The following is a 13,679-nucleotide window of genomic DNA, read 5'->3' on the forward strand; positions in this document are numbered from 1 at the left end:
GTCTCGTGTATGCCAGTATGGTCAATGATTCAGGAAATGCTGGTCACCTGGTGGTGCCAGGTGACACCCTTTGGTAAATTTTCAGAAGTAACCAACGTTTTCTTTTATTATTATTTTTATGGTTTCCAATGCAAAATACTATGCTTTAATTAGTTTTGACCCTCATTTTTGGGGAAAATCCCCCTTTTGGAATTTTGAGTAAGATTTCCAAAAGTGGGTTTATCCCCCAAAATCAAGATCAAGATTAATTAAAAACACACTATTTTGCATTAAACTAACCCAAACTAACCTAACCTAACCAAACCTAACCTAACCTAGGCCTAATCTAGGGCCTGACATAGACCGAATGCACAGGCCTGCACCATCCAATATGGCGCAACATTCATCCGTTACTGAGCGACAGCCTAACCTACAGTAAGCCACTATATGACTACCCCTACAAAATTTGCTCCTCCAACTCAAACTAGGCTTAAAAGGTAAGTCACAGTTAGAATAGTTCAGGGACGTAATATAATGAAATTTGGTAACGTTGGTTACTTCTGAAGTTATACCCACCCTTTTTATTATAATCATCAACATTTTATATGCTGTGCATACACTTATGCGTATAGGCTACCGTATATTAATATTTATCTAAAAGTAGTATCCTGAAGTCTCAGAATGTGAAGGGGGGGACCAAGTACCAGAATCATGAAAGTAGCCCAACTAGGTCTTGGTGAGTACACATTCAATTTTATTCCTATTTTTTTGTTGTTCCTTTATCGTTGTTTTCATTGAAATTTATCCAAGTTGTAGCTTGATGGCCAATTTATATGCACAGAAATTTTCGTTATGGTTGGTCTTCAAATATTAAAGTTGCATTAATTGCAACACTGCAAAACTTTGAGGTGCATTTTCTCAAAACTATACATTTTACGATTCAAAGCGAATAGAACTCAGAGGATTTAAGAGATATTTTTATGGGGTAAGCTGCATTTTGAGCAAAACACAAACATCTACAATTTAGTTTAGCCGATTTTTGAAATATGCAATACTTTTTTTTATATATTATATAAATGTGTATAATTTTGGGTTGATTTTGAAATATTCATAGATTCTAAACTAAAGGTTTAGGAAAAACTGGCTAAACAGAATTCCTCTAGTATAATTCTAGGGTGCACATACCAAATCTGAAAGAAAACGGAGCATGGGTTACTGAGATTATGGACATTATAATCATGATATAAAAATGATGTATTTGGTCATAACTTCAAAATTTTCAAAGATAAATTTGCGAAATTTGGCTGGGATCATTCTTTTATATATCTGCATATACCCGCCAAGCTTAATCGAAATCGACTGGTAAATAAGGACCCCCCCCCCCAGCCAGTCCTGAAATGTGTATGGTTGGATATGAATGGGCATGCAAAATGCAAGGAAGGAGTTACATTTTTAAAGTGTGGTGATTTGCAGAATGAAATATCATATACTAGCAGGGGTACCCGGCGTTGCCCAGGCCAAAAAAAAGGCAAACACACTAATCCTGTTTGGTCTAGAGAATTCTTTTTACTCCAGAAAGACGATGTGCCTTCTATGCTTTTGAAGAAGGATTATAAGAGGTCCAGGAACTTTCTCTTTCAGCTTTCACAGACTAATGTACAGTATTTGTGTGCACTTATTTACTATTACCAGTGACTTCAAATGACCTAGGAGGTCAGCCTCACTTAGCCTATGTCCGAACTGGAGGTCATGAGAGTCTCCATGCCAAAAATTGGGCTGCTGGGTACAGTCGTTTGAGCATGTATTACCGGTGACCTCCAATGACCTCCGAATGGTGGCCTCAAATGACCTCGGAGGTCAACCTCACATAGCCTATGTCTTAACTGGAGGTCACTTGAGTCTCCATGCCAAAAACTGGGCTGCTGGGTCCAGTTGTTCAAGTGTGTATTGTGACCTCAAACGATGTCTGACCAGTGACCTTGGAGGTCATCCTCACATAGCCTGTGTCAGAACAGCAGATCATGTGAGTCTCCATGACAACAATTGGGCTGCAGGGATCCCCGGCGTTGCCCAGGCCAAAAAGATGAACATTCTACCAGTGACCTCAAATGACCCAGATCTGAATTTTGACCCCACAAACCATCCTTGGGTCACCTTGATTCAGAATATATATGGGTCTGGGGGTCTCTGGTCCTTGTTTTGGCCATGATTGAAGGATAAACAAATAATGCAGCTCTTTTATATATAGATACTAGCACGGTTACCCGGCATTACCTAGGCCAAAAAGGCAAACATTTTAACCAATCTTTCTACTCCAGAAAGACCATGTAGGCTAGCGCTTATTCTTTTGGAGAGGGATTATAAGAGATCCAGGAACTTTCTATTTCAGCTTTTGGAGATTAATGCACAGTATTTGTGTGCACTTGTTTACTATTACTGGTGACCTCAAATGACCTCTGGCCGATGACCTTAAATGACCTCGGAGGTCTGCCTTATATATCCTATGACCGAACTGGAGGTCATGTGACTCTCCATGCCCAAAATGGGGCTGCAGGGCTATCCGGCGTTGCCCGAGCCAAAAAGGCAAACACTATACCAGTGACCTCAAATGGCCCAGATCTGAATTTTAACCCCCATATGACTATCCTTGGATCACCCTGATTCAGAATATATATGAGTCTGGCGGTTTCTGGCCCTTGGGTTGAGCGTGACTGAAACACAAACAATGCAGCCCTTTTTCTCTTTCTGCTGCTGTATAGGCTATATATTGTACAGTATATATATATATATATATATATATATATATATATATATTTGTGTGTGTGTGTGTATGTACTTGTATGTATATGTATACCAGGGGTACCCGGCATTGCTGGGCCAAAAAGGTGAACACTCTAATCCTATTTGTTCTAGTTCAATCTTTGTTTCTACTCCACAAAGACCGTGTATGAAGAGGGATTATAAGAGGTCCAGGAACTTTCTATTTCAGCTCGTGCAGATTAATGCACAGTATTTGTGTGCGGATGGGTTTATGGAATGTGGGAAGTTCGAGGGGAAGAGTGGGGGAAATCGTTGAGGCATTCAGTAGGAGGTGGGTGGATGTGGCATGCTTGAAGGAAGTTCGGTACAGGGGTGGATCTGCCAGAAAGATTGTTGGGAAGGACTGTTACTATAAGTTGTTTTGAAAGGGGGGGACAGATGGATATGGGGGTGTTGGTGTGATGGTTGCAGAGAAATGGGTGGAATATGTTATGAATGTTATGAGAGTAAATAATTGGATATTCGTAGTGAAAATTCTGTTCAGTAGAAAGATAACTGCAATTATATCAGAATATGCTCCACAGTCAGGATTGGATGAAGTAAAGAAAGATAGATTCTGGGATTATTTAATATGTGTAGTAGGTGGTATGCGGGTGATGAGGTAGTGGTTTCGATGGGGGACTTAAATGGTCATGTAGGTGAAGCAGCACAAGGTTATGAAGGAGTACTTGAGGGATTTGCATATGGTATAAGGAATGTGGAAGGAGAAAGGATATTCGGGTTTGGGGAGGCAATGGATATAATTGTGTGCAACACATATTTTAGGAAGAGAGAGAGTACGGTACGTTAATTACGTATGAGTCTGGGGGAAATAGCAGTCAGATAGATTATTTGCCGGTTAGGAGAGCTGATAGGAGGTTAGTGAGGGATGTTAAAGTTTTAGGAAATAAGGAGTATGTGCAGCAGCACAAACTATTGATTTATGTAATGGTGCTTAAAGAACGAGTGATGAAAAACAGGACTTATGTACCTAGAAGGAAAATATGGAAGCTGGAAAACCAAGAAGTAAGGGATGCCTTCTACAGCGAGATGAGGAGAGTGGTGGTTGAACAGGGAGCCGTAGACAGAGGCATTAATGAACAGTACAGAGCCCTCAAGAACAATCTCTTGAGAGTTACTGATGTAATATGCGGTTGGACAAGAGGGCCACCAAGACATAAAGTAACTTTGTGGTGGGATGAGGGTGTAGAAGCTGCAGTTAAGGAGAAAAGAAAGCTTTTCCGGGAATGGAAGAAGGGTGGTAACAAGGAGGAATACATGGCTGCCAAGCGTAGGGCTAGAAGAGAGGTATACAGGGCGAAGTCTGAGTCACAGAGACTTTTACTTGACAACCTAAATCATGGGGAAAGGAAAAATATGATATTTAAGGTGGCAGATCAGATGCGGAGGGATAATCGGGATATTATAGGTGAGCAGTGTGTGAAGAATTATGAAAGAAGGGTAGTGGTGACAGTGAGGATATTAAAGATTCATGGAGAGAGCTTTATAACCGGTTGTTGAATGAGGAGTTGACTGGGACAGGGAAGGTTTGGAGCCAGCAGATCCAGTGTTAGGCCCTTGGCCTTTGATTGATGCTGCTACTGTGCTTGAGGCAGCAGATGTGTCTAGGTTGACTGCCGAAATGTTGAAGGCCTCAGGAGTCATATGGGTGAGGTTAGTCACTGACCTGATAAATATGATTATTTATGAGTGTGTTGTCCCAGATGATTGGCTGAAGAGTGTAATTGTAAATGTATATAAAGGGAAGGGTGATGCCCTGGAAAGAGGAAATTATAGAGGTACAAAGCTTTTAGATCAGATAATGAAGGTAATGGAGAGAGTTTTAGGAGGTTTGATTAGAGAATAAGTGAATACTGATGAGATGCAGTTTGGGTTTATCCCAGGTAAGGGGACCACTGATGCCATAGTCATTGTTCGACAGATTCAGGAAAACTATATTGGTAAGAAAAGGGATCTGTATTTTGTTTTTGTTGATTTGGAAAAGGTCTTTGACAGAATCCCTAGAGAGGTGGTGAAGTGGGCAATTAGAAAGCTTGGCTTGGAGAAGTGGCTGGTTAGGGTGGTTATGGCTACTTATGTGGGTGCTCGCACCCAGGTAAGAGAGAATGGAGATTTGAGTGATGAGTTTTCCGTGAATGATGGTGTGCATCAGGGGTCAGTTTTGAGTCCCATGTTGTTATCACAGTACCATACTTGAAGCCCTCTCACTTGACTTCAGAAATGAACTCCCGTGGGAGATGTTGTATGCTGATGATTTGGTGTTGATTGCAGAGAACGAAAGGGAGGCGGAGGAAAGTTTTAGGAAGTGGAGAGATGGTATGGGGCACAAGGGCTTAAGGGTAAATGCAGATAAAACAAAAGTGATGATAGCTAGGGTTGGTGGCGGTACTGTCAAAGACGAGGGAGAGTGGCCATGTGCAGTTTGCCGCAAGGGCTTGGGAAGTAATTCCATCTTGTGCGGTGTTTGTGATAAATGGGTGCACAAGAGATGTAGTGGTATCAGAGGTAGACTGTGAGATAATGCTGATTTAATGTGTGTGGTGTGCCGGGGAGAGCAGGTGGAGATTGTCAGGCATGAAAGGATTGAACTTGATGGTGAATCTTTTCAGTGTGTGGAAGAGTTTTGTTATTTGGGAGACATGCTGTGTGCTGGAGGTGAGGCAGGAGCTAGTTCTGTGGCTAGGTTGAGAAGTGGTTGGAAGAAGTTCAGGGAGCTCTTGCCTCTCCTGACATTGATAGGACTCTCCCTACATGCTAAGGGGTCTTTGTATGCAGCATGTGTTAGGAGTGTAATGCTGTATGGTAGTGAGACCTGGGCAGTAAAGGAGGAGGATATTCGCAGGCTCAGACGTACAGAAATGACAATGATTAGGTGGATGTGTAGTGCATCCCTGGTTGCAAGGCTGGGGGGGCTGGTTTTATGATGGAAGAGTTGAGAGGTAGGATGGGATTGGAGTGTATTGGTGTTGTGATGAGAACAGGTAAATTGAGATGGTTTGGGCATGTGGAGAGGAAGGGGAATGATAATTGGGTGAGGAAGGTGAGAATTGTAAATATTGGGGTTGGGGTTGTGAGGGGTAGACCGAAAAAGACATGGGACGAGGTCATTAAGTGTGACCTCAGGGTTAAGGGACTGAACAGGGAGGCTGCAATAGATCGTGCAGCATGGAGAGCCGCCATTAGGTGACCAAGGCTGACGCATGCAAGCATGTTGGAGTCTTTAAAAAAAAAATAAACGAATTTGTGTGCACGTGTTTACTATTACTGGTGACCTCAAATTACCTTGGCGGTCAACCTCACATGCCCTATGTCCGAACTGGAGGTCACGTGAGTCTCCATGCCAAAAATTGGGCTGCAGGGGTACCCGGCGTTGCCCAGGCCAAAAAGGCGAACACTCTGCTGGTGGCTTCGAATGGCCCAGATATGAATTTTGACCCCCCCTCAAAAAAAAAAAAAAATCCTTGGATCATCATGATTCAGAATGTATATGGGTCTGGGGGTTTCAGGCCCATGGTTAAAGCGAACAACACTACCAGTGACTTCGAATGACCCAGATCTGAATTTTGACCTCCTCCCTAAAACCATCCTTGGGTCACCCTGATTCAGAATGCATATTGGTGTGGGGGTCTCGGACCCACGGTTTGGGCGTGATTGAAGGACAAACACAAACAATGCGGCTCTCTTATATATGTACGAGGTGCATTCCAGAAGTTTTGAGACTTTTTTAGGAGACATTTTTTTATTTAAAAAAGGTACAAAACTCTAATTTCCTTCAAAATAGGACCCTCCAACTTCAATGCAATTGTTGTAGCACTCCAGCCACTTCTTGAAGGCCCCCTTGTAGTCCTCCAGAGTGAAGGTGTCTGGGACCCTTGTCACAGCCACCTTCATCTCCTCAATGGCTTCAAAACGACTGCCCCTGAGGTTCTGCTTCAGCTTGGGGAATAACCAGAATTCGCAGAGGGCAAGGTCTGGATTGTAGGGAGGGTGAGGGACAGTCTTGACGCCCATCTCTATCAAGTAGTTGGTCACCAGAATGGAATTTTGGACTAGTGCATTGTCCTGTTGCAGGTGCCAACGACCCGATTTGAAGAGCTCTGGCCTGTTGCAATGAAATCTCTTCCTGAACTCCCTCAAAACCTCCACATAGTATTCTTTGTTGACCATCTGGCCAGAGGGAACCCAGTGGATGTAGATGATGCCCTTGCTGTCGAAAAAGGGGATCATCATGAGCTTCCCAGTGGACTTGCTCTGCCTGGCCTTCTTGGGTCTGGGGGGGTCAAAATGCTTCCATTGGGAACTCTGTCCCTTGGTCTCTGGATCATAACAGTAGATACAGCTTTCATCACAGGTCACCAGAGACCCAAGAGCATTCGGATTCGAGGTAATGAGCTCAACCATCTCCCTGCTGTCACCAACACGTCTTTCCTTCTGTTCGTCACTGAGCATCCTGGGAACAAACTTTGCACAAATTTTGGCATGTTCAGATCTTCATGAAGAATTCTGTGTACAGTTGCCACACCGATTCCAAACTGTGTACTTATTGTCTGAATAGATACACGATGGTCCTCGTCCAGAAAATTGCGAATTTTCTCAACCAACTCTGGCGTTCTGACGTCCCTCTCTCTCCCGCACCTCTCATCGTCTCTCCCCTCCTCTCTGCCGTCCTGGAACCTCTTGTGCCAGCGAAAAACAGATGCTCTCCCCATACAAGTTAATCCATAAGCAGTCTGGATAAATTCATAATTTACTGTATCGTTTTTGCCCAGTTTAACACAAAACTTTATTGCGTAGCGAGCTTCCAAATTGTCTTCACGTCCCGACTGCATTCTGTGAACTAGTCAGCTGTGACAAGCGGTGTATAGTAGGGTGTGTTTAAAGTGCTGTAACAGCCGTCTCCTTCAACCTGGAAAAACAAAATTTGGCATGTTAGCTTATTAGATGTATAGTAATGATATATTAAAGTGACAGTAATCTAGGACAGTTAGAAGTGCCTCTCCCAAAAGAGTTTCAAAACTTCTGGAATGCACCTCATAGATGTCAGCTTGACATTATTTAAGTATTGGTCCACTTTAAGTATTTATAAAACGTTTTGATCGTTGTGTATGTGCCATGCGACGAAAGGGGTGAGGCAGAAATGGACAGGTTCTGCCTTGATGTGGATAGACTTGTAGGACAGACGTCCAGGAGTTATAAAGTGTTCGTTACGGGTGAGATGAAACAGAGAGTTGACAGTGGTCCAGTGACTGAAGAACAATAATAGGGCGTTGTTGAAGAACATGCGTCATGAAAGGAATTCATGCATTTGTACTTCAGATTACAAGAACAAAGATGCACATACATTTTCAAGGTTCAGAGGGAACTTAGAAAGTGCTACAGGAATCCTGAATGATTTCTTGCTTGAAGAGAGAAAGATGCTTGGGAGTGCTGTTGATACAATGGTAGACGACAATGTGGCATTCTTTCTGATCATAAGATTGTGGTACTCAGGTTAAGCAGAGAGAGAGAGAGAGAGAGAGAGAGGAGCAGTCAGAACTAGAGACAAAGCCGAGAAAAAAAGCTGACTGATGATTATCAGGTTTAAGTCGTTGGAATCAAAGAAGCTGGAATAAAAAAATCGGGGCAAACTGACCTCGACAACTTTTGGAAACCACAGAAGAATTTTAGGAATGCTAGGCGGTGTGTGATGTGAGGTTAGCTTTTGAGAAGAAAGGTACTTGCTGGTGAGAAGAAAGGTTACAAAGGTAGTGGGAAAAAAGCAGAAAACGTGGGTAAAGTGCATGTAGGAATGGGGCCTAATGAGTGAAAATACACTGAACGTAAACAGCATATGAATAAATTGATAAAGGGGAAAAGGAAGGGAATGAATGATGATTCTGAAATACAATGCACATTGTTCCGAAAATAGGAGAGGTGAAAAACTGTACAGAAAATTGTGGAAAGAATTGTGTAAAATATTAAAGGTGAGCGAAGTGAGTGCATAAACTATTGTAGCATCTCTAAAATGTTGCACAAAAGTTATATGAAGTAGTTTTCAAAGAAAACGTACGAGTCGGTGATAGACGACGTGGTGAATGACGAACAGGGTAGCTCTATGAGGTGTGGGTCAAATATTTGCGCTGAAACCTAGTGAAGAAGGCTTGTGAGAAGGATCAAAACTTTATATGATGTTTATGACTCTGAAAAAAGCATAGGACGAAGTACACAGAAAGGGATTATGGAAGGTTTTCCATGTGTATGGTGCGAATGATAAGCCTTTGAAAATAGAGACAATGAAGCATACGTAATGCGAGGTGGAAGCTGGGTGAATGGCTTATCCATGGACTTTGGGAGAGATGTTACAAAACACGCTACGCGGTGTGGCAATATGGTCAATATACTGATCACTGTAAAATGAATTCAAAATAATGTACATCATCGCTTTGTAAATTGGTCAACACACTTACGGGTGAAATATTTTTGCTTAAATCACCATAGTAACTGAATTAATATGGTCAGAAACTTTCCACATGACGAGAAACCAGAAACAGCAAGAGCAGGAACCACTCCTGTCAAACCTTCAGTGCGATGACATTTAATCCAATTATTCATAACCATTGCAATATGACACTTTTGATAATGTAATTCCTGCCTCTCTCTCTCTCTCTCTCTCTTTTTCTCTGTCTCTGCTGAATTCCATTTTTGTTCTTGTATTCGATTTTAACCTTCAGAGTCAATTTGCCTAGACAGATTTGAGTCTTCCTTGGGTGCTGCTAATGAGTGTTCCCTGTAGGACAAATATATATATATATATAAAAAAAAAAAAAAAAAAAAATTGAAACGTCTCCTACAAGTACTTTGATATTTTTCCCTTCACAAAATGTTACATAGGCAGATAATTGTGGTTATAAGAGCTAGCCAGCCGTATAGCCTATTTCTCCCAGGTTGCGACGCATCTTACGGCTGGCAATGAGGAATGGTTCAATACTACAGACTTTAGAGAACGTAGGAAGTAAAACGGACACATTTATGATTTACTTTCACATTCAGTGGCAGAAGTATGTCAACATTCATCATTTGTTCAGCCCCATAGAACTAAGTACGGTAGCCATTAAAACTATCATAATAATGCAAAGTCCTTTCAGACAAACAAAGTTTCTCCATAATATTGTGTTCTTCCTGTTACTTCTAGATAATTATTCAATATAGGAATGGCCTGTGGTAGTGAAATTTTTTCTAGAAAATTAGCATTCATGTCTACATGAATTTTGATGCTGAAAAAAAAAAAATAATAATAATCCTTTAAGGATGTCTGGTGTCTGAATGGAGTAGGTTTTTTTCCAATAGAGAATGTTCAGTTACAATAATAAATCGACTCTATCAGATATATGCCAGAATAAACACTAATCCCCAGATCACGACCACTAGCCAATCATTACCGTCACTGGCCCACTTTCCACATCAGTTCTACTCCGTTGCTTGCCTGAGAACAAGACGTAAATGAACAAAGTAGACTCAGGGGCGCCAACACAAAAGCAGCACCTCACAGCCACGTTACCAGAACAGAATGTATCCAGAGAATCTCGAGCCTTGCGGAAGTCGCAGCAATAACGGGTTTTCAGTGGGGCTCATTTCAACAGTATTTATAAGCTCATAATATAAAAATAGAAATTGCCAGTGTTACAAAAAAAAAAAAAGTATCCATTGTTTGGCCTCAGCATTCAAATTCGTATCCTTTTATTCAGCGTCGTAAAAACGTACAAATAAAATAAAAAATTATCCAAATGATACTTTTGTGTCCTTCCTGGGTACACTGGTGTTAATGTCATGGTACATGGATCCATAAGTCCATGAGTTTCCTATATTTGCTACTATTCCTTTGTTTCTGGGCTCAACCTTGGGGATGGGAATGAGAGATCATACAGGATATTACATAACTGCGTGATGAATACTCCATTGAGGTCGTTCGTGGTGCATTGTTAAAAATTCTCATAGAAGGTAATCCGTTTCTCCCCTGTAGCTGATTTACATGGGATAAGCCATATGCTGTGGTGTTACAGTAGATCAATGTTGACGTGAGTCAAGATTGTGTGATTTTGTCATGGCTTCTAAATAAACATTCATCATTCATTCATTCATTGCCAGACGCCATGTATCCTAAACGGGGTGGCCAAGGGCTTAGAGTTAATTGTTTTACAGGGAGGGGCACTAATCCTCCACCAACCCCACTTGACACGTAGGGATGCCAACGGCATCTCGTGTTCCCAGGTGGTCACCCATCCAAGTACTTACCAGACCCAACGTTGCTTAACTTCACTGATCGGATGGGAAGCGGTGTACTCAACGTGGTATGGCCGTTCAATATATATATATATATATATATATATATATATATATATATATATATATATATATTGCCAGACGCCTCAGTCCCGTTCGGGGTGGCCACAAACCAATCGCCTCCACGTCGCCCTGTCCCCCACCATTTTACTGCCTTGCTCACAACTCGCACCCCCCTCTCTCATATACCTCTCCACCCCATCCCTCCATCTCATCCTCGGCCTCCCCCTCCCTCTTCCTCCCCTCCACCTCACTCACATATACCGGTACTCTATTCGTGTCTTTCACCCTCCATCCTCTCCACATGGCCAAACCACCTCAGTGTATTCCTCATAACGCTTCCTAGCACATCCACACCATAACGCTCCTTTATATTCCTTATTTCCTTATTTGTCAGCCTGTCTCTTCATGTGACTCCACAGGCTCCTCTTAAATAACTCATTTCCACTGCTCTCACTCTTGACTTGTGTCCTTCCACCAACGTCCAAGCTTCACTTCCATACGTTAGTTGGTATCACAATACTGTCATGTAGTAACTTTTGCACTTCCATGCTCACTTCCGTGTTTCTTATCACTGCGTTCAAGGAACCAGCAACCTTTCTTCCCTGCTGTACCCTTTCAAGCACTGCACCCTCCAAACCTCCATCCTTACTCATCACATTACCCAAGTACTTAAACGTACTCACATTTTCCAGTTCCTCACCATCCAACCTCCCTGTACATTCAGTGACTATACCTCTCTCAAAGACCATCACTTTACTCTTCCCTACATTCATCTTTAGATTCCGTTTCTTACACACACTCCCAAACTCATCCACGAAGCCTTGCAGCTCCCCGTTGTCTTCACTCAACAACACAGTATCATCTGCAAACACCAGTACAGGGAGTTTCCAAACACTACCCTCTCTCACCAGGGCCACTCCAACATCCACTACCCTACCTTGTACTTCTTTTATTACCCCATCCATGTACAGATTGAACAATCATGGAGACATGACACATCCCTGTTTCATCCCAACCTTCAAAGAGAAAAATTCACTCAATTCACCATCCACACGCACTGCAGCCTTCGCACCATCATACATACTCTTCACAGCATTCAACAACTTCCCATCTACTCCATATGGCCTGTTCTTAATACAGGTACTTTCCACAATCCTTGTCTATCCACCCTGTCATATGTTTTCTCCAAATCCATGAAAGCCGCATACAACTTCTTTCCCTTCTCTAGAAACTTTTCCACTAAAGATCTAAGAATGAATATCTGATCTACACAACCTCTTTCCTTCCTAAAGCCTCCCCGTTCTTCTCCAACTAATTCCTCTGTTCATTCTCTAACTCTGTCAATAAGTATCCTACCAAACACTTTTCCTATTATACTAAGAAGACAAATGCCCCTACGATTACCACACACTTCTTTTTCCCCTTTTCCTTTCTGCAAGGGAATAATTATACCTGACTTCTCATCCTCCGGGACTCTACCTTCCTCCCAGGCCAATCTGCACATCTTCCATATCCATTCTAATACTATCTCTCCCCCATGCTTCAGTATTTCACCACATACTCCATCAATTCCTGGGGCTTTCCCCAATTTAATTTTCTTCATTTCTTCCACAACTTCTATCCTACTGATTTCTTCCTGTTTTCTCACCTTCCTCCTTCTCCCAGCCATTCCCCAGCCACTTATACTCGCATTACTTCCATCCTCTATGTTCAACAATTCCGTAAAGTGTTCTCTCCATCTGCTCACTTTTTCTCCTTTCTCCACTAGTAATCTACCATTTTTATCTTTCACTCCCCTGCTAACTTCACTTCCACCCTGTCTTACTCTCTTCGCCTCTTTCCAGAACATTTTCTTACAGTCCCTCCACTTTACACTCAGATTCCTTCCAAATTCCTCATTCATTCTCTTCTTACTCTGTCTTACTAATATTTTCACCTCTCTCTTTCTTTCTACATATAACTCTTCCTCCTCTCAACTTCTTCCATGGCTCTATTTCTCATCCATTCATTGTATGCTTTCTTCTTTTGTGCCACAGCCTGTCTCACCACCACGCTGTTCCTTGCACCCCCCTCCGTCTTCTCTTCCTTCCACCCACCACATCACATGCTGCTCATATTTCTTCTGTGAATATCCTGCACACACCTTCCACGTCCCCAATCTGCTTGAATTCATATTTGCCCAATCGTTCCTCCACTTCCCTCTTATACTGTGCCATTTCTCATCCTCTTGTAACCTTTCCACTCTCCTTGCAAATACTCCTTCTTCCCGTCCTTCCCTTCTTCTATTTCTCCATCTTGTCCTTCCCTTCTTCTATTTCTCCGTCTTATTTGGATCTTGATTCTGGCCATCACCAAGTAGTGGTCAGAAAGTCCACTCCCCTAACCACTATAAGCTCTTTCATCCATTACACATCTTCGCATCCTTTCATCCACACACAGATAATCAATCATTGCCTTCCTTTCATTCAGTTCACCACCCACCTTTCTCATCACTCGCCATGTATACCTGTGGATCATTTTCTGCCTGAAGAGGGTATTGGCTATCACCAACCCCTTCC

The 13,679-nt window shown here is 42.3% G+C and overlaps 1 protein-coding gene and 1 non-coding gene across 2 annotated transcripts; both read right to left on the bottom strand.

Moving 5' to 3' along the window:
- Positions 1 to 6,561: 6,561 nt before the first annotated feature.
- Positions 6,562 to 7,248, bottom strand: LOC145390363 (histone-lysine N-methyltransferase SETMAR-like). The gene has a single exon (XM_080265312.1). The coding sequence runs from the start codon at positions 7,246 to 7,248 to the stop codon at positions 6,562 to 6,564; it is 687 nt and encodes a 228-aa protein (XP_080121438.1).
- A 3,773-nt stretch (positions 7,249 to 11,021) lies between these two features.
- LOC145390543 (5S ribosomal RNA) lies at positions 11,022 to 11,140 on the bottom strand. Its single transcript, XR_013895688.1, has one exon. It is a non-coding gene; the product is annotated as a 5S ribosomal RNA (ribosomal RNA).
- Positions 11,141 to 13,679: the final 2,539 nt, after the last annotated feature.

This window comes from Coenobita brevimanus, chromosome 14 (genome assembly GCF_032717465.1).
Source record: "Coenobita brevimanus isolate Jiangsu-jjx chromosome 14, ASM3271746v2, whole genome shotgun sequence".
Lineage (NCBI taxonomy): Eukaryota > Metazoa > Arthropoda > Malacostraca > Decapoda > Coenobitidae > Coenobita > Coenobita brevimanus.

Excerpts from the sequence above, each read along its gene's own strand:
- LOC145390363 (XM_080265312.1), bottom strand. The coding sequence starts at position 7,248 with ATGCTCAGTGACGAACAGAAGGAAAGACGTGTTGGTGACAGCAGGGAG.